The 27279-nt window shown below is 32.5% G+C and overlaps 2 protein-coding genes and 1 pseudogene across 3 annotated transcripts; 1 reads left to right on the forward strand and 2 right to left on the reverse strand.

Moving 5' to 3' along the window:
• Positions 1-1872: 1872 nt before the first annotated feature.
• LOC110225405 lies at positions 1873-3197 on the reverse strand (annotated as a pseudogene).
• Positions 3198-4016: 819 nt separating this feature from the next.
• Positions 4017-7138, reverse strand: LOC9328041 (UDP-D-xylose:L-fucose alpha-1,3-D-xylosyltransferase 3). 2 transcript variants are annotated; one of them, XM_021010829.1, is made up of 5 exons: positions 6547-7138; positions 5659-5820; positions 5355-5576; positions 4369-4580; positions 4017-4270 (listed from the first exon to the last, which is right to left on the reverse strand). In XM_021010829.1, exons 1-5 carry the CDS (start codon positions 7003-7005, stop codon positions 4180-4182), a joined length of 1146 nt encoding a protein of 381 aa, XP_020866488.1. In that variant the 5' UTR covers positions 7006-7138; the 3' UTR covers positions 4017-4179. The 2 variants fall into 2 exon arrangements, with proteins under 2 accessions (XP_020866488.1, XP_020866490.1); XM_021010831.1 differs by having other exon boundaries at positions 4369-4577; positions 6547-7134.
• An 802-nt stretch (positions 7139-7940) lies between these two features.
• Positions 7941-27168, forward strand: LOC110224504 (defensin-like protein 199). Its single transcript, XM_021010601.1, has 3 exons — positions 7941-8087; positions 26676-26821; positions 26921-27168. Exons 1-3 carry the CDS (start codon positions 7941-7943, stop codon positions 27087-27089), a joined length of 462 nt encoding a protein of 153 aa, XP_020866260.1. The 3' UTR covers positions 27090-27168.
• The last annotated feature ends 111 nt before the right edge of the window (positions 27169-27279 follow it).

The following is a 27279-nucleotide window of genomic DNA, read 5'->3' on the forward strand; positions in this document are numbered from 1 at the left end:
CAATAGCTCCAAAGTACCTGAAGCAACTCCATAATACAAAATGCATGCAAGACTAATGCTAGACACACCTAAACATGCAAAATGTACAAAATGATGATGAATGCTATGAAAGATGAATGAAACTAGACTCAAAATGGTGATAAATGGATGTGTAAAACATGAAAATTATAGACATATCACTCGGCTTAAGGTTGTAAGCTTTAAAAGATTAAAAGTTTTAAAAACGATGCACTTGATGTAACAATGGTTTTTTTTATGACGTAGCAGACATCGACGAATTGATGATAAGCCAAAGGGCTTTTGAAAGAATGTGCAATCTTTTATTTCTCAAAGTCTACAATAGGTTCGAATTCAGCATGTTTCCATGATTTCGACATTATTGAATGTGGTGTCCAGCTCTTGAAGGAAAAAACAGACGGAAAAACCAATGATCTCTGGAATACACATGAATCCGATGAATCGTCAGACAAAAACCAAGACGACGATGATAGTATGGCTAGCAGGAGATCCAAATCTGAATCGTGCACAGCATCTGACAAAGAAGACGATGAAGCCTCCAAATAAAAAGATGAGGATACCATCGATGACGGTGACTACGAATCCGTATCAAGGAAGCGCCTGAGGAAGACGACTACAATTCTAAAGAGGGAAATTCAAAAACGATGTTTTAAGAGAAAAATGAGTCCTAATCTGTGTTTAAAAAGTTTCCGTATTGCATTATTGGAACTTCGGAGCAAAAGAAAGCCAACTCCATCGAAAGTCGAAACATGCTTAGGATTCAGCAGTGGTGAGTTTGTGATATCCTCCATGCATTAGATATTCTGTAGAGACTGTTGGATTATTAGAGAGGATGAAGAAACAGAGTAAGAGATAAGAAGTTATCTCTTCTCTTTTAAAGAAGAAAAGTAAACGAAAGAACTCTTTATTGAATCTGAAACTTGTTTTATTTACTCGACAACGTTTTAGAATAACACACATACACTTATATAGATGTCTTACGGTACTAACCGTTCGTAACACTTGTGTCTTAACCACAAGTCACAACTCTTACACACACACCCTTTCGTAAGAAAGTCACGGTTAACACATACCGGTTGACTTTACAACACACTTAATAATGTGTTATATAGAATAACATATGACTAAACTCAATTATCACTAACAGAGACAAGTGAAGAAGAAGACTAAGAGTTGCCTCTAAATGCTTGCTATTGTATTAAGCCTTGAGGTACGTGATCCGCACCCATCTTGTTTCTTTCTCTATGTCAATTCGAAAACTTTATATGTCAATTCGATTGCAGGATCTTGGATAAATCTATTTTCAAGTTTAGAGATGAAGTTAGTAGCTGCTAGAGCAGAGCGCGAGTCTTTGTCAAAGTTTAGCATATCCAAAAGATCAAAAAATTATTTATGGTTATTGGAATCCACACGACATTTAGTAGTTGTTTATGATCAGTTGGTGTAACATTGATGCCACAAGGTATAAAAACTGCTTACTTGTTTTCTTGATTATCAATTTTTCTTTCTCAAGATTAACTTTGTTTGGTTTAGGAGAAAAGCTGAAGAAGCAAGAGAAAGAGATTTGGCATCAATATTATTGTATTGCTTTGTTATACGTCACAGGTACAAACTTTTATCTTTGAAGGACATTGGTCTTTCTCAAAGAAACCGATACTTTAATTTTCTTTCTCTTTTATATGTGGTGAAGTAAAAGAAACAGACAGTGTTTAAGAATTAGAGAATTTACGGTGAATAGAATTAGAATTCAATGATTTTGAACCCCGCCAATAGGAAAAAAAAAAAACATGAGAAACGTTATCTTTATTCCTAAATATTACAAGATATAAATCACTTGAAATTAAAATGTTCATCTTCTTTTCTAAAAAGTAATTTTATACAATATAATCAATTCTAAATTCATAATAAAGTTTTTGATTGGTATGAAAATCTTATGTTAATTAGAATATTCGTATTGAACATACCCGTACATAAAAGTTAATAATGAAACAGTGCTGAAGATTGATGAATGTATCTATGTATAAATATCATATTATTATGATGAGACTCTTTGAACATATATCTGAGTATTCGATTTATACCAGCAAAGTTTAGAGTTTATGTGATTACAAGTAAAGATGCTATTACCAACTTCAAACCTCTTCTTGAATTTGATTTAAAACCCAAAAAACACAAATTTAAAATTTCCAATTTCTATTTGAAACCTTGATAACTAAATTACATAAACTTTTTTTAAAATGTGACCCAAGTAATGCTATCTCAATAGATGAAACCTAATTTCAATCCTCTGTTCCAATAATCATCGATCATAGAGCACAGTCCGACACATTGGGCAAGTGTTTTTGCGGTATAGCCACTCTACGAGACATCCATTATGGAAGACATGTGAACAACTCATGCGAGTGGGTACTGTTTTCGAACTGGAGACTAGACTCTGGAGACAAATTGAACAGGACTCTGTTTCCTTTAATGCTCCCTTGTAGAACCATCCTCGATATCTTTAATGATCTCTCGTCGACATGAAAGTACCGGTAACTAACTGTGACGCTCACGGTCAATTCAACGCCATTGTACCCAAAACCTGAGTTGATTGCAGCCGTTGAGATCTTTGGGACTAAGTATTCGCACAACCAATGGTCGTCACTATAGAGTCGATCCTGGAGTAACGATTGGATGTGGTGGTGACTACAACTAGGGAGACTGAAATTGATGGGAAGTGATTGATAGGAAAGCGGAATTGACGTTACGGTTCGATGGCCGGTGGCAGGGTTTACAAGGATCTCATCTTTTATGGTATTGATGATGAGGAGGATTGAGTTTGTATATCCTTCTGATGGAGAGAGACTTCTCTCTTGGACCTGAACTCCCACTTTGGGAATGGGATCATTCATGTTTGACAAAGGTTTCTCAAAAATCTTCTTAAGAGATTCACAAGAACTCGTAAATTGAGAGAGAATAAAAACTTGAAGATTTATGGTAACGTAGTAAGAGATATATAAGCGTGTTCAACTATATCTTAGGTTCTATAGGGTCTAAATGGTAATCGAAGAATCTGGCTGATTTCGGCTGAATTACTGATTCTCGCTGAATATTTAGTGATTTTGAGCTGAACTTGACTGAATTTTATCATTTCTAAATGGTCACTGTATAATTGCTGAATCTGGCTAAATTCAGCTTAATATTTTTTTGATGTTACCATTTAGACTCATAGTTTCCTTTTTTTTTTTGTCACCAAAAAGTTTCCTATTATTTGTCGCGAAGACAATATCTTACCAAAATTTTAATTATATCTCTTTTAATTTAAGTTGAAAACTTCATTATCAAATACAACCTCCACCGGTGAGATTTCTATTGGGTATCTCATAAATATATTAATAACATGTTTCTATTTTTTTAGCAAATAAATAAAGATCAATAGAATATTTTTATATTAATTAATTTAAAATTTTTATGTTAAATTTTCATTAATATTTTTTAAACAAAAATCAAATTACATGTTAAATATATTCAAAATTAGTAATCTTAATATTAATAACAATTGTAAATAACACAATCACAGAGTTGTACTTTCTTAAATAACACAATTAAGCAAAGGTGCATAGAGTAAACTTAAGAAAAATAGGGGGAAAAAAAGTTTAACTAGACAAGATTTTAACAAAATGTTGACAAAAATCATCAAAATATATATTTTTAATTTTTCAAATAACAATATTTATTTTTAAAATATTATATTATTTTATGAACTAAAACAATATTAATTTAATAAATTAGTATTAATATAATTTAAAATTATACACAATGGTGCTTGATATATAGGTTATTTTATTTTATGATTTATTAAAAAAAAAACAAATTATACACTACTTTAATTAATATTCTAAACTATGGGATAATTGATTTATCCAAAAAAGGTTGAAGCAACTATAGAAGCCAAGTGTTCATGTTTCGATGAGAGAAAGGGTTTCTCATTTGAGAATCGGTTCTAAGACATACTGAAATAGTGTTGATGAATATATTGATGTATAAATATCATATTATTATGTTGTGAAATAGTGCTGACTTTGAACATAAATCTAAGTAATCGAGTTTGAATAAATCTCTGGGCAACAATTTCGAGATACTATACTTGTTGTACATAAGAAGAAGTCCTCTCTAGGGTAACTAATGTTTCTTACCCCTGTTTTTCCTCTGTTTTCTCACTGTTTTCGTCTGATTTTTCCCTTCAGTAGTAGTATTCTGCTCTTGATATATCCTGAGAGGCGAAAAATGGCAAAGAATTCATATTGATGTTAGCCTCAAGATAACAGCAAAAAGAGAGAGGGAATTTTTTTGTTGCATTCAAATTTTTACTTTAATATTCCCAGTGGAGACTCGAGAGCATGGTCATCTACTAGCCATAGATTAAAGTCTTGAAAGCGTTTCATCTTCCGTTCGTAACCGATAATGTAGTTATTATGGACTATGACATGTTTCCCCTTTGTCTCATTAACCCATGTCTCATTCTTGAAGTACAATCCTCCTGATGGGAAAGCTGATTGCGGAAGCAAGTAGACATCTACCTGCTTAATAGAAGATCACAAAAAAGTTGAGAATGAATTCGAACAAGTGAACATAACCTTTGAAACTCTCGACTTTTTTCAATCAAACAAAATCAAAATCAAACATTTATATTTAGATTAGAGGAGTTATTAGTAGAATGAATAAAGTAACAAAAAAAGTTTAGTCTAACTTCCGTGATCCTATATGTTCCATCGAGATAATGGCTTTTGTATCGGCCTATATATCTTAAACTGAATCATATTTTAAGAACCAACAATAATTTTTACTTAGACCAGCCGAGTTGAGTTGACAAACTATATTCTGAAAATAACCCTTGTGAGTGAAACAAAAGTTGTAATCGAACATTCATAAGTAGACAAGATGAACTATGAGTAGCTAAAGTTAGAATATCAAAGTACCAAATTTTTTTGTCCAACTTCCAATGTATGATCCTAATACTTTCCATCGAGATGATAACTTTTATCATTCGATCTTGAACCGAATCACATTTTAAACCAATCAAAAATCTTACTAAATCCAGCCAGTTTGAGTAAACTAGATTCTGATACCATATTAAATTTCATGAACTTCTAATTCAAGAGCAATTGGTAATAAATATATTGGTTCATGTATCTTATTTATTATTTTGGGTCCTTTCTAATTTTCGATGTGGAATTAAAACATACTCTATTGGGATTGTAAATCTTAATATCATTTTACCCAACGATTGGGTAAAACAAGCTTGTGAAAATTTAGAGAAAGCAAATGTGGAATTGGGAGGAAGCAACATTACATACCTGATTAGCTGTTTTGTGAAGTGCCCGATTAAAAGCAGGCTGATCATGTGGTTTCTTTGCTTGGGTGTTATTCCAAGGTTGAGCTTGAATTTCCTCAACCCATGTCTTCATTAGAAGCTTTGCGCCATCCGTGGAACGCAAGAAAATCATGCAGCTACATACATAAGTCACTCCGCTTCGACTCCGAGGTGGTAGACCATGGGAGTGATTCAAAGGCTTAATCTGGCATAACCAAAATCAAACAAAGAATAAAGATACATAAACACTCTAATAAAAATGCAAAAGATGCAGATATGTTACGTACCGCAATCATGTCATCCATGAAGTATGCGTCGTGGCTTCCCTGTAAATATTGAAACGGATCTTGTAGCCAGACCATATCAACATCATTGTACATAACATTGTAACCTAGCTCCAAAATGTTCAAGAGATGTTGTGGCCTCCGAGATGTCAGATTGAAGAAACCCTATCGAATATAATAAATTATTAAAAATATCTGATTAGTCGCATTCTATTATACATATTATTTGCATAGAATATCACATTGGTGTCAATATAATAGTTATGACCAGTCATCGACTCTTCGGAAAAAATTGAAGAGAAATTAGAAGAATGGGACTTAGTACAATGCATTACATACGTGTTATCAGTACCCTTCAACCATATTATTTTATTCCACCTCTTAGAAAGAAAATATACTACTAGCATGACGATACATTTATATCAAACTTCTTCCCCAACATGCATTAATTTGATTTATTAGTTGCATCATTGTGGTAAAAGTCATAACTACTGCAAGACATAAAGGAGAGTTTCTAAGCCGCTATACCGTAAAACAGAGGAGGCAAAATCATTTCAAAAACTTATGATCCAAGTAATCTGTTAAATAACACTAGCTAATAAAACAAAATCCAAGATCTATGCAAAGTAGGAAAATAAATATTCTAACAAAAAAAAAAAAAAAAATTTGTAAACATGTGAAGATTTATACCAATTTTCGAATTTTTACAGAACACGGAGACTCAACAAAGAAAATAGAAAACCAAAATCTACAAACAAACAACAATATAAAAGACAAATACATAATAACCCGAGTTTAGAATATAGATTTTATGAACTTAAAGTTAAGGATATTATTATATCAAGCTAGGGACAGACGTTGGATACGAAAAGGTGAAAAGTCTCTCTTTACCTGGGAACCAAATTTGTGTGCGGCTTGAGGATCCAACGCTGGAGGAATGAGGACGGCATGACCAGGCCACTTTTCGTTGACTTTGTACAAAGTAGCGTAATCTTCAGCGATCACAAGAACCTTTTCTTGATGGTTCTGTCTAGAAATGCTAATTAACCAGTTGTTGAGAAAAGGCAAGAAAGGGTAGCTAACAGCACAAACGATCACAGTCTCGTTCTTAGCCACAAACTTAACGGCTTGAGCAAGGGAATAGTCGCTCCAGTCGGAGACCGATAAAGAAGAAGAAGGAGAAAGAGAAGAAGATGTTGTGTCTGGAGACAGGAATAAGGAAGATCCTGTTAAGGGTAGGAACACACCTAGGATAACGAAGAGAGCTAGAAGGAGAAGGAGGAGGAGACCGTTGCGGTTAAGGAGAGAGATGGAACGGTTTGAGATTGGACGTTGGTTCTGCTGCGCCATGGAAACAAAATTGGAAAGAAAAGTTTTCACAAAAGTTGTGATCGGATTCGAAAATTGGAAAATATGAGGAAAAAACAAAAAAGTAAAAAGTCAACGACACCTTCTGGAATGACAACGTGTAGAGATACACAACCTACGTTATTATTTTTTAAAAAATATAACAACGTGAAGAGGTAACCTACATTATTATATATGTGTTTGGTCATAATTATTTATCATGTTTTATGTCGTGTGTGTGTTCATATAGATGTGTAGATGGAATCGTAAAACGTTACGATTGGGCAATGGAGTTTGTATCAAATAAAAGGTATCATAACTCTATTATTCGATCGTGAGTTAAGATTGGTTATATATATACCCGTTTTATTTTATCTTAAAGTAAAATTGTGTTCAGTAAAAAAATATTTGTACATTCTTTAATCTAAAGTTTGAAATTATAACTGAGCTTTGGAATTGAAGTCCTCTCATGAGCTGAAAACTGACATGTAAAAAAAAAAATGATGATTACGCGTTTCCATTGGTTCTCGAGAAAGTACTAATTAAGAAGATATTCCATGTCCCAAGCAGCCGCACGATCACCCGTAGACAACCTGATAATGCATTGCATGAGTAACAAAACCAAGATAGTCCACGCAACCTTGTTGTTGAATGAAGTTGTTGAATATATGATTAAGTTGTTTTTAGGTTGCTTGTTAAACTAGGCTATAACTTAAGAGTTAAGTAAGCCTAGTGGAAGTAGTTATGTAGTAGTTAGAGAGAAGTGTGTTTGTGTAATATTGTGTTAAGGGTATGAAAAGAATAGACTATTTTCATATCTCATCTTTCTTTCAAATGCTCTAAATCGTTTTTGCAAATAGTTATTCTATTAACAATCAAAACAGAGAGATGCAGAGCAAGTGGAACCAAACCGATGACTCCCTAGTTATATGATCAACATGGTATCATCAGAGCTCCACATGATTTGTGGAGCCGATTTGAACAAGACAGAAGGTGCGAACCAAGAAAGTTCACTACTGACAAAGAGAAAGACCGATGTAAGGGAAATCAAGGCTATAGTTCAGGGAACCAAAATGAACAAGAGGGTGATAAAAAAAGACAGTAAAAAGAGAAGAAGAGAAACATACGGATAAGTTACAAAGGATAAGGACACAAGTGGTATGGATTTTACAAGAAAGACAACTACAATGAAGAAGTGTGCTACCGGAAGAATGAAAGAGATGAAAAGGAAGATAATCACATGTTTACTACAAGACGAGAAGACCAAGAATCAAGTGAATAAAGTATATGGCTCATTGACCGTGGCTGTACAAACCACATGACACATAATGTGAAAATATTCACCAAAATCTACACAAACATCTAGGTTCCAATACGGGTTAAAAATGAAGTTGTGTTCATGACTAAAGGAAAATGAAACATTCAAGTTATGACCAACAAGGGAAAGAAAACCATACGAGATGTTTTTTGTTCCTAAGCTTGGTAAGAATCTCCCAAGTATTCAACATGATCATGTTGGGAGAAAGATAGGTGAAGTACAATTGGTGAACACGTGCTTTCATATCAATTGGCTTTCAAATGAAGAAACTGCAGTGGTAGCCAAACATGAAGTTGATGAGTTATAACACAAAAGGCTTGGACATACATGATACTCAAACTGAAAATTATGCAGTCAAAGGAGATGGTTGTTGGCTTACCAAAGTTCAAAGTGGATAAAGAACCATGTGAGAGCTACATTCTATGCAAGCACATCCTTGACTCATTCCAAAAAGAATGAGAGACAAAAGCAAAAGAGAAGCTAGTGTTGACTAACAATGATGTATGTGGAAACTCCTCCATTATTGTGCTACAAGAATTGTTAGAGTTAATTTCTTAAAACCAAAGTCAGATGTCTTTCCAGCCTTTAAAAGATTCAAGAACCTTGTTGAAAAAATATATATATATATAAGATCAAGAAGATCAGAATACACCGAGGATCTCAATATTTTATCTGAAGAATTCACAAAGTTTCTTGGAGAAAGTGGTATTAAAAAGCAGTTTATTGCATCGTATTCTCCACAATAAAATGGAGTCGACAAAAATATCCCAAACCTACACGTTTCAATACAACGTTTAAAAGAATAAATTTAAATAGCCCTCGAATGCTCATTTCAAGGGGAGGCTGCACTGCACAGTGCACAGAAATTTTCGAGTTTGGCGTATGACTAGCCGACAAAGGTTTGTGGCTTGTGATTGGTCTCCCGAAATGAAATCTTAATTGTACGGTACTGACAAAAATTTGTCCTATGGGATTGTCGATGTTAGTTTTTGTAAGAATCCTTTAAATGGGAAAGAAATTATGTAAATAAATTAAAGGATTTCAGAGTTCGATGTTGTATTTGTGTTATTGATCACGATGAACTTTGTACAACTTAAATAGAGAGACCATACAACCGTAAAATCAAGGGAAAATCTATGTAGCTGAGGATCTAAATCTATCTCTAGCTATACAAATATTGGTATCTGTTAGAGTATATTCGTAGTCTTGATAACAAAGTGATGACCAAACAGAACCGGGCCTAACCAACCTTTAATACCCCTCCCTCAAGCGGGAGAATACAGATTTCGTATTCCTAACTTGGACTTGAAATACCGGAAACCATCCTTTCCAATAGCCTTTGTCAGAATATCCGCTAGCTGCGAACGAGACTCAACGTGATGCAAGTGTATGTTTCGTGCCAATACCTCATCCCGGACGAAGTGTAAATCGATTTCGATATGTTTCGTTCGTTCATCGAAGACTGGATTAGTGGCGATGTATATAGCAGACTTACTGTCGCATTGCACCACCATAGGTTGATTATGAACAACACCAAAAAGCCTTGAGCATGATTTTTATCCAAATAAGCTCTTGGACCAGATTGGCAATCACACGATAGTCAGCTTCGGCTGATGAACGATTTACTGTTTTCTGCTTTTTAGTTTTCCAAGAGATCGGTGACTCACCGAGCTGCACAAAATAACCCGAGACGGAACGTCGCGTAAAAGGGCAGCTGTCCCAGTCTGCGTGACACCAACATGTGACTTGAAATTTTGCGTCTGACCTCAACATAATGCCTTGGCCAAGATCAGACTTTAAATACCGGACCACCCTCAAGGCAGCTAGCCAATGGTCTAATCGTGGTTTCTGCATAAACTGTGCTAGTACGTGAACAGAGAACGCAAGATCTGGACGCGTTACTCCCAAGTAAATGAGGCGTCCTAACAACCGTCGATACGGTGTTGCATCATGCAGCATATCATATTCAGACAATGGTAGCTTGTGATTTTGTTCCAAAGGAAACTGAGCTGGCTTAGCACCTAGACGTCATGTTTCATTGATTATGTCAAGAGTATACTTTCTTTGACAAAGATAAATGGCTCAGGCATTTCTCGCAATCTCAATTCCTAAAAAATACTCCAGCTCTCCTAGATCTTTCATATGAAAGCAGGAACAGAGGTAGTCCTTAAACGATTTTGTAGCTTGAACACTGCTACAAGCTATGATTAAATCGTCAACATACACTAGAATAATAGAATATGAAGCCGAGTAGTACTTTTTTCATACGTGAACAACGAGTAGTCACTTAGGGATTGCTGAAATCCATACTCAAGCAGAGCGGTCCATACAGAGATTTTCGTAGCCTGCAGACTTTACTCTTATCAGCATACTCAAAGCTGGGAGGCAACTTCATGTATACTTCTTCAGCCCATGTAAAAAAGCGTTGTGTACATCCATCTGATGCACAATCCATCCTCTTTTAGCTGCAATGTCAAAAAACAATCTCACTCTTTCCATCTTCGCAACAGGAGAAAACGTTTCACCATAGTCTTCTCATTCAATCTGCTTGTTTCCCATTGCAACTAATCTGACTTTATACTTCTCAACTGTACCGTTTGATTTAAATTTCACCTTGAAAATCCATTGGCATCCAATTTCCTTTTTCCCAGGTGGTAAATCTTCAATGGTCCATGTCTGATTTTCTTCTAATGCTCCATACTCTGAGCCCATAGCACTACGCCACTTCTCTTCTTGCATAGCAATGAACATCAACATAGGCGATATGAACATCAACATAGGCGATATGTTTGAATGATTTAGGTTCCAAATTCGAAAGCACCACATCAACATAGATGGACATCGTCATTACCAAAGATCGGGTATAAGCTTCATCACGAACCATGTTGATTTCTTCTTGCTGTTTTGGTTTGGCAGCTTGAGTGACCACAAAGTCTTTCAATAGGACCGAAGCTGTCTTTTGGCGTTTTCCTTTACCCTATTGCTTATCTGTCGCAGCCGGAGGTACAACCATGGCAGCTGGGACCAAACGATTATTGGTTGCGACTGGAGCAGGCGTAAGCACCAGAGAGGGCACAGGGCGTTCATTTTCAGATCGTGCATCTGGAGCCGGCGTCTGAATCGTCAGAGGTACGAGTATCAATGGCAGAGAAAACGGGAGTCGTCATCGTCTGACTTGAAGACCCATGCTCTAAGTTAACGGGCCGTGTAGAATTGGGCTTAGTGAGCCCACTCTCCTCAAAAGTCAAATGTTCAGAAATTGGAGCCCATAAATTCTGAGGCTGCAACCTTATGTTGCAAGTGATTAATCGGAGCAAATGAGAATTGAGCTTCAGAGAAAACAACATCTCTGGAAACAAAGAACTCCAATTTTTCTAAATCATACAGCCTCCAACCTTTCTTCCCATACGGATATCCCATTGAAAAAGCAGAGATAGATAAGGCACACGAGAATTAACGAGGTTCGGCACAAAAACACAGCGTTTACTTCTCGAAGCAAATTTCTTTCCACTTTTATTCTGATCGTGAGCATAGCACAGTGACCCGAAAACCCTGAGATGTTCATACGTCGGAGGTTTATTGAATAAGCGCTCGAATGGTGTTGTAAAGTTGAGAACAGAGCTGAGAGTCCGGTTTATTAAATACGCAGCGGTGAGTACACATTTACCCCAAAATTCTATGGGTAAAGATGCTTGAAACCTCAACGCTCTGGCGATATTCAAGATATGTCGATGTTTCCGTTCAGCTCTTGCAATATTTTTGAGGAGTAGCAACACAAAATGTTCTGGATGATGCCATCGGTGAGAAAATATTCTGTCAAGCATAGAAACTCAGAGCCGTTGTCACTCCGGATTCTTTTGATTTTTGTGGCTAATTGTCACTCTGTTAGAGGCTTAGAGCAAAAAACTTCTTCAACTGTTCTGGTACTTCACTTTTTGTAGTTAACAAATACAGCCACACACCTCTAGAAAAGTCGTCTATAATAGTTAAAAAAAAAAAGGGAAAATCACATTTTTAACCTTCAAAGTGTCACCGGATAGCACTTTAATCCTCCTAAAAATTCCACTAACACTATAAACCATCAAGATAATTTTACTAACAGTTTAAACCTTCAAACTAGTTTTTCTATTTGCACTGCCATAAAAAATAACGAAAAAATTAATTTATGTTTGTGTAATATTAATTATTTAATTTTTAATTAATTTATAATGCAATTAGGATTATGAGATCCCAATTTATCCATTAGAGAGAGTGAAAATGCTTCTGGATCAATCTTCCAATAGATTCTTCCGATACGGAGAATACTTCGTTTTCTGACTAAGATTCGACATTCTTTGGTTTTTCTTATTCTATTTTAAGTTTCTCTCGTACCTAAGATTCTACATTAGTATATATTTGCTCCTGAGTGTGATGGAGTTCTGTAAGGACCCAATAAATCGACATGTATTAACTCGAAATTTTTTGAACTTTTATTCATACTCAAAGGAAAACTATCCCTTGTCTGTTTTGCACGAAGACAAATGTCACAAAGTTTATTTAAACTAGAAGGAGAAACAGAACTAGAAACAAACGGAAGCTTTCCCACCAATTGCGCCGATGGATGACCCATCCTATTCTGCCACATCTCATTTGACTTGGTATCCTTCGTTGTGACTGATGATGCGATCTCCGTACTGCGAAAGTGAAAGGTACCACCAACTCTTTTACCACATCCAATCACCATCCTCGAAATGCGGTCCTGAACCACGAGAAACTGATCAGCCAACTAAACAACACATTTGCTTTCATCCATTAACTGCCCATAGACATCAAATCAGACTGCAATTCTTCGACATAGTAAACAGATTTTATTACTAAATAACTGCCGAGACTGATAGAGCCCTCTTTGAATGATACGTGTTCTCTACCATCAGCCATAATGATCAAAACAGGTGGCATATCTCTTACATTCGTTAAGGCATCAAACCTGCCCGTTAAATGATGCGAAGCCCCTGTATCCATAATCCAAGGAGAGAGGGAAGACGTACAAATTTGCTGTTCAGCTGAAGGTTGCTTGCCCGCATTGAGAATTGACTTTATCATCTTCCATTGTTGATCATTCAGCCCATGGGCTCCATCTCGATCGTCGTCCGTGAGAATGTGGTTAGCTTGCTCGGCTCCAGGATTGTCAGCGGACGTCAAGCCGTAAGGGGATATCGTCCTTCTTACTTCAGTTGCAGCAGTGGTGGAAGTCGTTTCAATCGACATTGTCGTTTCATGGTCTTTGCTTTTCAGGCTCTGATGATACCATAAAGGATTTCAGAGTTCAATGTTGTATTTGTGTTATTGATCACGATGAACTGTGTACAACTTAAATAGAGAGACTATACAACCGTAGTCGTAAATCAAGGAAAATTCTATGTAGTTAAGAGGATCTAAATCTATCTCTAGCTATACAAATATTGGTATCTGTTAGAGTATATTCGTAGTCTTGATAACCAAGTGATGACCAAACAGAACCGGGCCTAACCAACCTTTAATATAAATGAAAAGAAAAAATAAAGTATAACAATGGTATTTTCCGTATAGAAAAGGTCATGATTATGAAAAGTTTAAAGAGGATCGAGTTCTGTCACTAGGAATTAGAAAAACCATTATGGAATGAGCAAATTTTGTATACCTCATTCTCCTAGATGTGAAGGGATATGCGTCAATGGTATTGTGTACTAAGTAGCTAAGATTAACTGGTATTCCAAGGATTTTATGATAGTTTTGAGTTTAGGTATGAGAAATTCAGATCTTTAAAAGTCAAAGGAAACATTTTAATGATATTTTGTTTTCATCTGATCCTTTCTATACTCCGATCTACTAGAATTTTGAGAGGAAACTATAAGAAAATTTGAAGTCCAAGTAATGGAAGCCTGGCAAGCTCATAACCTTTTCACATTTGTAAACCTTAGAGAACGTATAGCATACTAGAGAGTGTCCCACGCGATGCGTGAGTTACGCATTCAATTATTCTTTATATAGAATAAAGTTTACATTAAATTATATATGAAGTGCACATGTAGTTGTTAACATACGTGATGAAATTTTTTTAAAAGATATTCATTTATATGTTTTTAAATTATAGAGTATTAAAAAAACACATTACTTTAATACAGTTTTTGATGATATTTATTTCAATGCATTTTAAAAATTTAGAAATACTTTTGTGAATTATAAAGATAAACTTCATAATATTTTCTTGAGTATATATATATATAGACACTAAATAGTATGTCTTTCTAAAGTTTTTAGTAATAAAACCCCTCAACTAAAGATGGATATTAAAAAAACCCTCTCAACTATATATTTAATGAGAAAACCCCTCAACTTAAAATCTATTATTACAAATCCTTCTCCGTCTACATTTTCGTGAAAAGTGCATGGACTACAATTAAACTGAAATTGAAACCGACATATATACACTTAAACAACATGAATTATAAACAAAAACAACAAAACGTCATTCGATCCGATTATAAATCCCCAAACCTTAGCTCTAAATTTCTCAAAGTGAAAAATCTAAATGGATGAACCCTAATTTATCATAGTGAGATTCTCTGAAGGCTGCGTGGTGTCGAAATCATTAGGAGAGATACTAAGAAAGGTTACGTTTTAAATTGAATTATAGTCCGTCCAATTTTCACAATACTGTAGACGGAGGAAAATTTGCATTAAAAGATTTCAAGTTGAGGGGTTTTTTCTCTAAATATATAATTGAGGGATTTTCTTACGATTTATCTTTAGCTTAGGGGTTTGATTACTAAATTATATATAGATCACCGCTTTTTCGTAATTTGCACACAACATTTTCAGGTGCAAATGCATCTATATAGATGCTAAATGTGTAATATATTAACAATTGTCTAGAAACAATAGATTAATCTCTACAATTCAGTTTGTTTGGTGTATGTGTTGTGGATATAATTTTGATACATGCATAAGTTTACATTAAAGTCTTGGAAACTATTATTTAAAAACTAAAGATGTAGTAAATCTGTTTTCTTTTTAAGATTTAGAAGACATGATTTTATTAAAAAAAAAATTAAAATATTGCTAATCATTGAAAAATAAGCAATATTTTAATCGCCTTATTTTAGAAGACATGCATAAATGAATTACCATACTCAATATGTCGATTTTCCACTTATATCTAGGCCCGGTGTATAGATTTTAAATTTTAAATTTTTAGTAATTTAAGCATTGTCACATTTTATTGTCAAGAGTCTCAAACCTTGTATATGTCTTTCAAGGCTTTTCATTTGTAGCAAAAAATTTGTAACGTCCCGACCGTCATCTCTCTTAATAGGTCCAACATCTTCTCTCGGCCCGTGGACTCACCATTTCTTGACAGTCGGTCCGTTACGCCCAGGAGACTTTAAAGACTTGTTTACCGATTCTATAAATCACCACATGATCTTTCCCTGTTTTTGTCCTCACTCACACACACAGTTCTAACAATCACTTCTCGGAAGGTCACCCATCCTGAAATTTTCCTAGCTTAAGCACGCTTAACTGTGGAGTTCTCTTAGAACAGTTGACCGAAAAGATAAGTGCACTTTGATGACATAGGTGGCCAAATCAATTCTTTTAAACCTCTCCACAAGCACCACCATATCCCTTAAACCGGAGTGTTACAATTCATCCCCACTAACAGATCGCAACGTCCTCGTTGCGCACGAAGACCATCACCCCCGGCGGTGTGAGCTCTCTTTACTTCACACTCGTCTGGATTCAGCTCTGAAATCACTTGTAACACCCCGACTACCATCTTTCTTAATGGGTCCCACGTCCACCATCTTCTGACGGTTGGTTCGCTACGTTCGGGAGGCTTTAAAGACTTGTTTACCGACCCTAAAAATCACCACATGATATTTTCCTGGATTTTGTCCTCACTCACACAGTTCCAACAACCACTTCTCGGAAGGTCACCCATCCTGAAACTTTTCTAGCTTAAGCACGCTTAATTATGGAGTTTTCTCAGGACAGTTGACCGAAAAGATATATGCACTTTGGTGGCTAAATCAATTATTTTAAACCTCTTCGTATGCACCACCATATTCCTGAAACCGGGATGTTACAAAATTTCTCGTAATTTAGATGACTACGATTCTATGTAGTGCGCTTTTTCATGTTAATGGCTTTTAACTATTGATTGTTTTTTTTTCACGTCTTTATTTTCTTGTGTCAAATATTCGTGTAGATTTTGGATTCGTTCTAACATTTTTTTGAAAGGATGGAATGTTTCATATTTGTAATTATTTGAAGTATAAAAACATATAAATATCAAAATTATATTTTTTTTTGGTAATATATAAATTATTTGTTTTGATAATTTATTGTCTCCATTGGAAAAACATAATATTAGTGATTTGTTAATTATGCTCTTAGAGTAAACGAATAAATAGATGTCAATGCTCTTGACTTATATCAATCTAGAAATTAACTATTCCTTTTGTTCAATTTTTTAAAGTGATTTTAAAGTCTTTTTTCATACAAATTATGCATTTTTTCTTGGAATTCTAATATCAAAAGATCAATTATTATCGGAATAAAAATTACTCACCCAATGACAAAAAAATATTAAAAAGACAAATGATATCTGGTACTTTTCAGTGAGGACAAAACACATGAAAATATATATGCAAGTCTATTTTTTTGTGCGCCTAACATACTCTTGAGAAAAGGAGATGTGAAAAAAGAATTAATTATACTCTTACCATTGTATTACTTTAGGACACACCATTCATGTCCTTAATTTTCAAATGAATGCATACAAATGAGTTTTAATGATTCCAACAGTTAAAATATTAATTACTATCCCATTAATCACCAGTTAACCATATAGTTTTTTTTTTATTTATGTAAAATTATATGTTAGTTAATTTATAATCAAAACCCAAATAATTTTTGAAATGAAACTAAATGTATTTTCTATAAACCATTTAAATTACACTCCCATAACCCTAATTTTAACAATAATCCCAAAGACAACATATTCTTTTTCTTATAATCCACACAATTTAAGTTTTAGTGTTAAGTTTCATTCTAATAACATCACTTTTATTAAATTCACATTGGGAAAAAAAGAACAATAATCTTAAAGCAAAAAATTTGAATAGAATAAACATTACAATTATATTTATATGATTACATGTTTGTTCACATAGCAGCAAATGTAATTATGTGTATAGTACAAAATATACAGAGAAAAAATAAAGAAATGAAAAGATTTCTTAAAAATGTATTAATTTTATTTTTTTATATCGATCACATTTTACATAATTTAAATAGAATACAAAATACATAAATATATAAGAAAATAATTCGTGGTCTATAAATAAAGAATTTTATAGCCATGGAATCCTCATTGAGTGATAACACACACACACACACACATATATATATATATATATATATATAATTTTTAATAATAATAAAGATAGAAGACGTACGTTTTTGTATCGTTTTAGAAACAAATAAAACTAAGAAAATATGGTCAATATATACCATACAATCTCTATAAATAAATTAAAAATTCTTACTATCATTATGTCTTAATTACCCATTCAAGAAAATAGGAAACAAAGTAAAGTTAAAGATTTGAAGTATCATAAAGGAGAATGAGAGAATGATTATATAAGTGAAGTGATCTTGGTCTAGTGGCAAATGATAAGTCCACAGAAGACAGACACCATCACACCAGGGATCGAGTCCCCGACTCTACAATTTAATTGTAGAAATTAGGTTAATGGGCCGGCCAGTTGTGGTCCAAATGTTGACAAAAAAAAAAAGTAAAAATAAAAATAAATAAATAAATAACTAAATTAAAGTAGTTGCAATTTTGGTAAAAGAGAATTCATCTCAAAACCTTGTTTGTTTCTTATGCATTAAGTATATGTTTCTATTAAGATTTATCTATTGTGTTTGAATATATTAGTTTAAAAGGTTAAATTGAGTGAAGGAAAGAAAAAATGTTTATACAGTAGTGCGAAAATTAGAATAAAAAATTGATTTAAAATATAAAAGATAAGAGGTCATTGGTTAAAAATACTAAACCATACATACTATACCAGATCTAATAAGTACTATTTCTTATAATAAACTATCCTTCTTGAAAGCAAACTTTTAGTGATCATAAACAAACAAAATACTATTCTTCAACTTCATCATGATCATCATCAGTCATCACCTTCTCTTTCTTCCTCTATTCTTCAACTTCACCATCATCTTCTCTTTCTTCCTTTACTTAACATAACAATAACCAAAAACATGACTTGTGTTTTATTTGTTGAAGTTTAAACTAATTTTGTTTTAACTTATACTTTGCTTCAAGTTTCTCAAACACAATTTAGTTTATGTGAATTTGTAAAGTGGATCAATAGCTTAAGAGTGGCATAAATTTGTGTGTTAATGTGTGATTGAAAATATATATTTGCTATTTATATCGAAAGAGTTGATTAATATTATTAGGGTATATATGAAAAACGTTACATGAGTAATTGAGTAGACCATATAATTTCCGTTTTGAAAATGACCCAATTATTATTGAGATCATAATGAGATTTAATTACATAATGTTTAGTCGCAATTTTTTTTTCCCATGACTATCATACGTTTACAATATTCTTGTCTTTGGGCTCTTTTTTTCATTTAATTTTATATCTACTGCCCTGACCTTTTTTTTTAGTGATGGATTAAAAAAAGAAAATTAGAATTAAAAAAATGATGTCAATTAAGTGGCCTAATAGATTGCGAGTGAAACTATTTATATATATATATAAGATTCTTTACGGAATCATATTTTAAAATTATATGAATTATTTAAATATTGATAAATGATACATCATTAGGATAAAAATATTCAACTATTAAGAAGACATTATAAAATAGTTTAACAATAACGTTACGTGAATTTGAAAACCTAAATTATATGTCGAATGTACCGATAGGATAAGAAATATATTTCTTTTTAGAACTAAATTAAAGGAGGTAAAGTTAAAATGAAAGAGAACAAGTGTCATCAAAAGAGAGTGCCAAATGTCGCAATGTTAAGAAAAGTTAGAAAAAACCTTCTCATATTATATAAGACTAGATTTTACCCCGCGGTATACCGCGGGTCGATTCTTTTATAACTAAAAAATTATTTAGCAAAATTTTAAGTTATATTTGTTTTGTTAATATTGTTTATTTTGTTTAGTGTTTCTGATTTTATAATTAAATTTTGATTTTTAATTCTAAGATTTCATCCATAGTATATTGTTTAATATTAATATCGATCTAAACCCGTTGCACCATATAACCCCATCCCGTAAAATTAAACATCATTTGTTATTTTTTTTGAATAATATTTTTATCCACTACAGGTCGCAGGTTCATGCGGATAACCCCGTAGAGAGTTGCGGGTTTGCGTGTCGACCCGCCAAAAGAGAAGCTATCTTTTGAAACCTTTTGTTTTATTTAGAGGTTTTGAGAAATTATCCCTAAAAAATAATTTTTATTATATGAAAAAAAAGAATTAGAAGAAATTGTAATATCAACATTCCCGATTTTTACATCACTCGTTACTATTAATTTTTTTTTTTGCAGATAAAAATCAGAAGTTAACTAAGTCGAGATTTTTAAAAAGATTGTGTAGAGATTTTTGGTAAATTGTTGAGAACATATTTGATTTCAAAATCTTTAGTTAAATAGATAAGGAAAGATTTTGTAGAGACTTTTGCTAAATATATGAGAAATGAATTTCATTTAAAAATCTTTACTTAAATAAAACAAATTTAAATAATTAATGCTAATGGCATGCCATTGTAAATAGAGAAAATTGGAAAAAAGGATATCTACTTAAAAAATTGTCCATATATCCCATTTTTTTGTAGATTGGTCAAATAGGTTTTTTAAAAATCAAAACCCAACTTTACCCTCATATTCTCTCAAAATTAATTCAAAATTAAATTAAAAAATAAAATTTCCTAATCTATTTACAAAAATTAAATAGAAATCTAAAAGGGATTATGTTGTTCAAATGTTCAATCTTCTTAGATATCAATTTGAGCTTCCGATTTTTTAATTGACCTCTCTCAGGTGCAAGATTAATCTCTTCGACAATGTAAGTTCTCATTCTCGTTTTGACATAATAAACAATCAATTGTTTTCATCGCTAGTATCTCTAAAGAACATTGGTTTGTGTTGAATCATATAGGTTGACTTGAACATGATAGTATTCCTCATACTCTATGTGAACAACACGTTGCCACATTGAAACCAAAGGGCTACTAAAGAGCTAAGGAGACTACTAAGTAGGATTAAGCAAGTATCCCTCTTCTTGTTAAAGTGGTCTCTACTAAATAGAAAAACTCCTTTCACTTTTTTTTTTTTTTTTGATTATGATGATGCCTTCTTATTTGATTGTTGCTTTGGAAATATTTGTCTTATCAAAAATATATAAAAAAATGTGGTGGTGTCTTCCATGTGCACACACTTGTTTATCCTTTTTTTTTTGTTGAAAGTTAGATGATGATAAGGCACAAAACGTTGAAGAAAAAAGAGAGAATTCGAATGAAAACTCAGGGAGTAGCAAAAAAATCGAAAGTGGTGGCTTAGCTTAGGGTTTAGAAACGTTTTTGGTTTTAACTTTTTTCTAAAAACGTAGAAAACGATTTCTAAATTATGTAGATCGTAATCTAAACAATTAATATCCATTTAAAACGTAATCTACATTAAATATTTAGTTTCTTTTTCTGAAGATTTACTTTCTATATTTAGAGAATTCTAAAAATTTCAGAAAACAAAATCTATAGTATCGTAGAATTTACATTCTAAAAGAAGATTACAATTTCTGATGATGGTAGAAGATGTAGTAATTAGTAGAACGGCTATTCAAAAAGATTTAGAACATAGAGCAAAGCGTAGAATACATGTTCTAAATATTTTAGATATATGATTTTTTTACTTCTAAAATTTTTAGAACAGAAAATTAGTCTAAAATATGTAGAGCATGTACAAAAATGTAGAATACACACTCTAACTTTCACAGAACTCTAGAAAACGAGTTCTAACAAAATTAGACGAAAGTTTATCTATCAAAATATCAACTTTTTTTTAACCAAATCTCAAAAAGTTAACTTCAAATCACCTCTACTCTTGTATATCTACCTGTTTTTATGATTATTTTTTTAAAAAAATATTTAAATTAGGGTATAGGGGTAAAATCGTCCAAACTGACAATTTCACAAAAAAGGTGTATATGGACAAATTTTTAAGTAGATATCCTTTATTTCTAATTTTCCGTTGTAAATACTTCTCAACTTCAGGATTTTTTTGCTAATTATGATCCAAAAATGTATATATAGATTCAAGCAATTTAGAACTTCATCACTTAAGATTTTGTCAATAAATAGTGCCCTTATCCACATTTGTAAATAAAAAGAGCCATCTCTCTTAATAAGTGAATACCAAGAAAAACTTTATGTTAAAAAAGTTACTTTTGGCGGGATAAGAAGCTTGTTGCCCGTTGTCCACTGCAAGACCTTTCGCACCTTGGTCTCTCATCACGTTTTTGGAGTTTGTCGAAGAAAGAGCTTGTGTCTCCAGCTTCTCTGAATGGACCTAGGGCCGGCTCAAGGCTCAAGTAAATCGTAGGCCCTTAGACAAATCAAAAAATTTTAAACTAATATGGATAAATAATATTTTTGGGCCTTTTAACTTAGATATTTTCTTTAAAAAAATGGGTCCACTGTTTAATGTAAAATTTAGCTGGAAATATTTGGTCATATATTATAGCTAGTAAAATTTATACATAATATCAAATCTATATCTTAGTTATAATTAAAAATAATTATGAAAAAAATTAATAAAAAAGTAAAATATAATCCACAAAGAAATTTGGAAATCCAACATTGTCTTAATCAAGTAATCGAAAGTTCATATTTATAGCCTCATTTTGGTCCAAATATTTTGTGTTTTCACATATAGTTACATGCATGAAAATCTATTAAAAATATATACAACTATACTAATATTTTCATTAAGTATTCAAAAACTCATTTTTATAAGCTCATTATTTTTTAAAGTTTTTTTGTGTGTTTTACTTGCAAAAAAAAATAATATGTTACAACAACAAATAAAATTTGTATCCAATTAAATAACTTATGTTGTTATTTTGAACATCATTATTCATTATTTATTGGTTAAGATCTATGCTAAATGAAGTATTTTTGTATATATGTCAAAATCTAATTGAGAACATACGTAAAATTAGCATAAACATGTAAATTATATGTAATAACTTTTTAATTATTTTTCTTACTTCGTTAAGTAAAAACAAAAGTTAATTTTTGACATGTGACAACATCTGATCGATGTACTTGACACATGTCGTGATCATGTTAATTTAAAGTGGTTTTCCAATTTTTTTTTTAGGAAAAGAACTTAAACTTTTTTACATGTGTCAACATCCAAAGAAAAGGTAAATTACATGGTTTGGACCTCGCCCTGCGGAATGACGAGCCTACCGGCTCGAAACCTCCTAGACATAAAAAAACAAATATCATCAAAAATCGTGTCGACCTCTTAAGAAACTTAACCAGTTCTTGCCAATCACTATTAAACCACAAATGAAAATTAAAATAGAATGGTTCGCTATTTGTGATGCATTTCTACTCAAATGTATTACTTCCTCCGTTTCAAAATGTAAGACGTTTTGAGGTATTATTTTTGTTTCAAAATGTAAGACGTTTTCAAGTTTCTATGCAAATTATATATTAATTTAATATTTTATGATTATTTATATTATGCAGTCTCATTCATGATTGGTTGAACTTTTTAAAAGTAGATATTTCTTAATCTGTGTGCTTTTAACTAAAACGTCTTATATTTTGAAAAGGAGGGAGTACTTTTTTCTTCCTTAATATTGTAATGCCAAAAAAATGCTAACTTGATGGATGAAAAAATACATAAGGTCTTCAATTGATGAAAAAAAAATATTTTTTAGCAACAAAATAACATGAAAAGATAAAAAATACGTTTAGAACCAGTAAGAGAATTTTAATTAAAAAACAAAAAAGTTTGTTCAAAAAAAAAAGAAAAAAGAGAATGATAAAAATTGGTGGTTTAGTTGTAATACCAATTGGTAAGAGATGATCATACAATAAGAGTATGATTAACCTAAAAAATAAAATAAACAAATAAAATAAAATTATAAATTTAATTAACAATAATTATACGCATTTTATTAAAATTAGCTCGAAGCATTTTATTTGGAAAGACAAATAAATTACAACCTTAGCTCGTTATTATCATACATATCATCATTGTAACACCCCGGTTTCAGGAATGTGGTGGTGCATGCAGAGAGGTTCATAAGAAGTGATTTGGCCACCTATGTCACCAAAGTGCACTTATCTTTTCGGTCAACCGTCCTGAGAGAACTCCACAGTTAAGCGTGCTTGGGCTGGAGTAGTTTAAGGATGGGTGACCTTCCGGGAAGTGATTGTCGGAACTGTATGAGTGATGACAAAACACAGTAAAAGATCATGTGGTGATTTGTAGGGTCGGTAAACAAGTCTTTAAAGCTTCCCGGACGTAGCGCACCGGCCGTCGGACAGGGGTGGGCCCATGGGCCCGAGAAAGGACGTGAGGCTTACTGGTAGGGACGGTCGGGGCGTTACAAGTGGTATCAGAGCCGAACCCAGACAAGTGTGAAGTCAAGAGGGCTCACACCGTAGGGGTGACGGTCTTGGTGCGCAACGAAGACGTTGCGATCGGTTAGTGGGGGTGAATTGTAACACCCCGGTTTCAGGAATGTGGTGGTGCATGCAGAGAAGTTTATAAGAAGTGATTTGGCCACCTATGTCACCAAAGTGCACTTATCTTTTCGGTCAACCGTCCTGAGAGAACTCCACAGTTAAGCGTGCTTGGGCTGGAGTAGTTTAAGGATAGGTGACCTTCCGGGAAGTGATTGTCGGAACTGTGTGAGTGAGGACAAAACACATGAAAAGATCATGTGGTGATTTGTAGGGTCGGTAAACAAGTCTTTAAAGCCTCCCGGACGTAGCGGACCGGCAGTCGGACAGGGTGGGCCCATGGGCCCGAAAAAGGACGTGAGGCTTACTGGTAGGGTCGGTCGGGGCGTTACAATCATTTCTTCACCCTTCTTCGAGATTACCAAAAACTCTTGCCTCAAATTTTCTACTTTGTAAATGATGTAATAAACAAAATTTTGAAGTTTATGATGTCCTACCAGTTTTTTCTTTGTTCCTTGCTTGGTCTTACAATTACCTTTACTTCACATAGTTAACTCCTTTCTTCATATCCATTCAATCGTTTAAAGTTCAATTGATGCCTCCCAATCTTCTTCTCTAGTTAGACCACATCATGATAGATAATAATAGTAATGCTTCAAAATAGAATCATCTTCACTTTGTGATGTGAGACAAAAATCTCTATCTTTAGGAGATGTTAAGAATTCTTCAATCATATTTGGAACAAAGCAAAAAAAAAACAGAAAGAAAAACAAACACAAAAACATGTAACTAAGATTCACATAACATATTACGAAAATAATAACAATTTGAATGATTTACTGATTTACAAAAACTAAAAATCGAAATGTGAGAGCTTGAGAGCTAATTTGAGTAGAAGATGTAAGTATAAGTCTATATATATTATATTGGCACAATATTTTAATGTCAGATTGCCGTTATATTTTGTTTTCAAAGCTTTAGTTTACCGTTACAAGTTGAAAATTATGAAACTTTAATGCCTAAATTAATGATATATTAACAGTCCAAATTTAATTTGTATAGTCAATAAATAATTTTGACGATGTTATAGAAAAATTAGAGGAGAAATATATTTACCTGTCTTAAAGTATATTAATTGGGGTAGTTAATGATTTTCATAAAATAGAGTTTTTTTTTTTTTTTTGTCAACAGCTTTATTGGATTGGCTCAAATGAGCCAATGTGGAGGAATGTTGTTTACATAAGTAGATAGTTGCGGTAGGGTACGAACATTTCGTGCCAATTTATCCGCCTTCACATTCAAATTTCTAGAAATTAACGATAAAGAGAAAAAATCAAACTCCTCTTTGTCGCTCTGAATCGCCTCCAAGTAGCTGGCCACTCGTGTGGGGAAGACACTATCTTCACCAAATCGGAGGAGTCTGTAAGGAAAGCTACTTCTCTTTTATCTTGGCCGATCATACATCTCATCGCCCAGATTAGTGCTTCAACCTCTGTGTGGAGTGAGGTCAAGCTTCTTCGAGTATTTGCAGCTCCCATGTCGTGCGTTTCTTCGTTTGGATACGAACAAAACCATCCTAATCCTGAAAAACAATCACTTTCTTTCATAAAATAGAGTTTTTTTTTAATATATTAATATTTCAAATTACAGAATAAAATGACAAAATAAGTCAAAATTTAGGAAAAAGAAAATTTTATATTAGACAAATTGTTCGTATTTTATCTTTCTTTATATTTCATTGAAAAAAAAAGATATGAAAGAAATTTTATGCTATTAAATTAATAAAACCACAAATGAGACCAGTTTAATGCTATTATCTATATAAAAAAAAAAGTTTAGGAAAAATCAAACTAAAACAATAAACAAGAAAACAATAACCTAAAAACATTAATGCTATTAATTTAAAAGTTAGTGGAGAAATATATTTACCTCTCTCAAATCTTATATTAATTGGGTGGTTTATTGTTTTCATTAAATTTGTTAACTATTGCAAAGAGAAAAATATATTTAAAAATGAATTACTATAAAGTATACCAATAAAAAGAAAGTAAAAAAAGTTTTAGTATTTTATTAATTCTTTTAAAAGTAAACCAAATAATTTTCCAGATATTTAATATTTGTGACCATAAATAGTTAAACTCATATTTTTTGAATTTTTTTGTAAAACTATTTTATCTACATATATATAAAAAGTTTAAATTACAATCAAAACAAAATAAATAAAAATAAACTTCGACCAACTCAAAATTTGTAGTCTATAATGTATTTATAAACCTTATAATATACATTTATGTGTATACTTTTAAAAGAATTAATAAAATAATTTTACTGAGAGAAAAGTGACATATGTCGAAAAAAAACAGAACGCCAAATGGCAACTTTTAAAATCTTGAAGAAAATCTTACTTTATAATATAATATATAATTTGGATATAGTTTGGTCATTAACCAGCCAATTAGGTAAGAAACTCATTATACATGATTTTCTTTTGACTATAAATAAATCTATAAGGAAATAAATTAAAAATTCATGTTCCTTTTTATTTTTTACCATAAAAATTACTTTTTTACATATGTTTGTGTTACATATAGAATCAGTCATCGAAGCTAGAAAAATTCATTAAACCAATCTTAAGAAAAAATATCATAAAAATAGCTATCACCATGAGAACTTCAGTGGCATTTGTTTTTACTATCTTTTTCATCATATCTTTTGTTCATAGTCTTACGACAACACAATCTACTGTATTATTCGTATACCCACTTTTAATTATAGGTTTTATTTTGTCGATATAATTAATGTGCATATTGGGTTAATAATTTTTATTAATTAAAACAGGTTATGGAATGTTGTTTGATTCCGTGAGTTGCGAGGGAGGATTTGAATATAGTCCAACTCCTCCTGATGAGAACGTCAAGTGCACTGCCTTTTGTAAAACCTTGCCAAACAAATATGAATTTGGCGTATGTATTCAGCAAGGATGTTGCTGTCATAAAAATGTTTAAAAATAAATATCTCCAAGATGAATTAATCTAATCAAATGTATTGGTACTTGCTTCAGTAAAAACATCAATAGTTTCAAGACTGAATATATACTCGTTTGTTATATCCCAAATTCCCCAAATTCCAATATGAAATCTTATATCCAATATATCAAGAGCTTTGTTTGTCTTTATTGGTCAACGAATCTTAAAG

Source organism: Arabidopsis lyrata (genome assembly GCF_000004255.2).
Source record: "Arabidopsis lyrata subsp. lyrata unplaced genomic scaffold ARALYscaffold_1, whole genome shotgun sequence".
NCBI lineage: Eukaryota > Viridiplantae > Streptophyta > Magnoliopsida > Brassicales > Brassicaceae > Arabidopsis > Arabidopsis lyrata.

What these genes read in the sequence shown, in the direction of transcription:
- LOC9328041 (XM_021010829.1), bottom strand. Translation starts at nt 7,005, where the DNA reads ATGGCGCAGCAGAACCAACGTCCAATCTCAAACCGTTCCATCTCTCTC. An exon ending in CACACAAATTTGGTTCCCAG is followed by an intron (nt 5,821 to 6,546) that starts GTAAAGAGAGAC and finishes TATATTCGATAG; the next exon opens with GGTTTCTTCAATCTGACATC. An exon ending in TCATGGATGACATGATTGCG is followed by an intron (nt 5,577 to 5,658) that starts GTACGTAACATA and finishes TGGTTATGCCAG; the next exon opens with ATTAAGCCTTTGAATCACTC.
- LOC110224504 (XM_021010601.1), top strand. Translation starts at nt 7,941, where the DNA reads ATGGTATCATCAGAGCTCCACATGATTTGTGGAGCCGATTTGAACAAG. An exon ending in GAACCAAAATGAACAAGAGG is followed by an intron (nt 8,088 to 26,675) that starts GTGATAAAAAAA and finishes TGTTACATATAG; the next exon opens with AATCAGTCATCGAAGCTAGA. An exon ending in CATAGTCTTACGACAACACA is followed by an intron (nt 26,822 to 26,920) that starts ATCTACTGTATT and finishes ATTAATTAAAAC; the next exon opens with AGGTTATGGAATGTTGTTTG.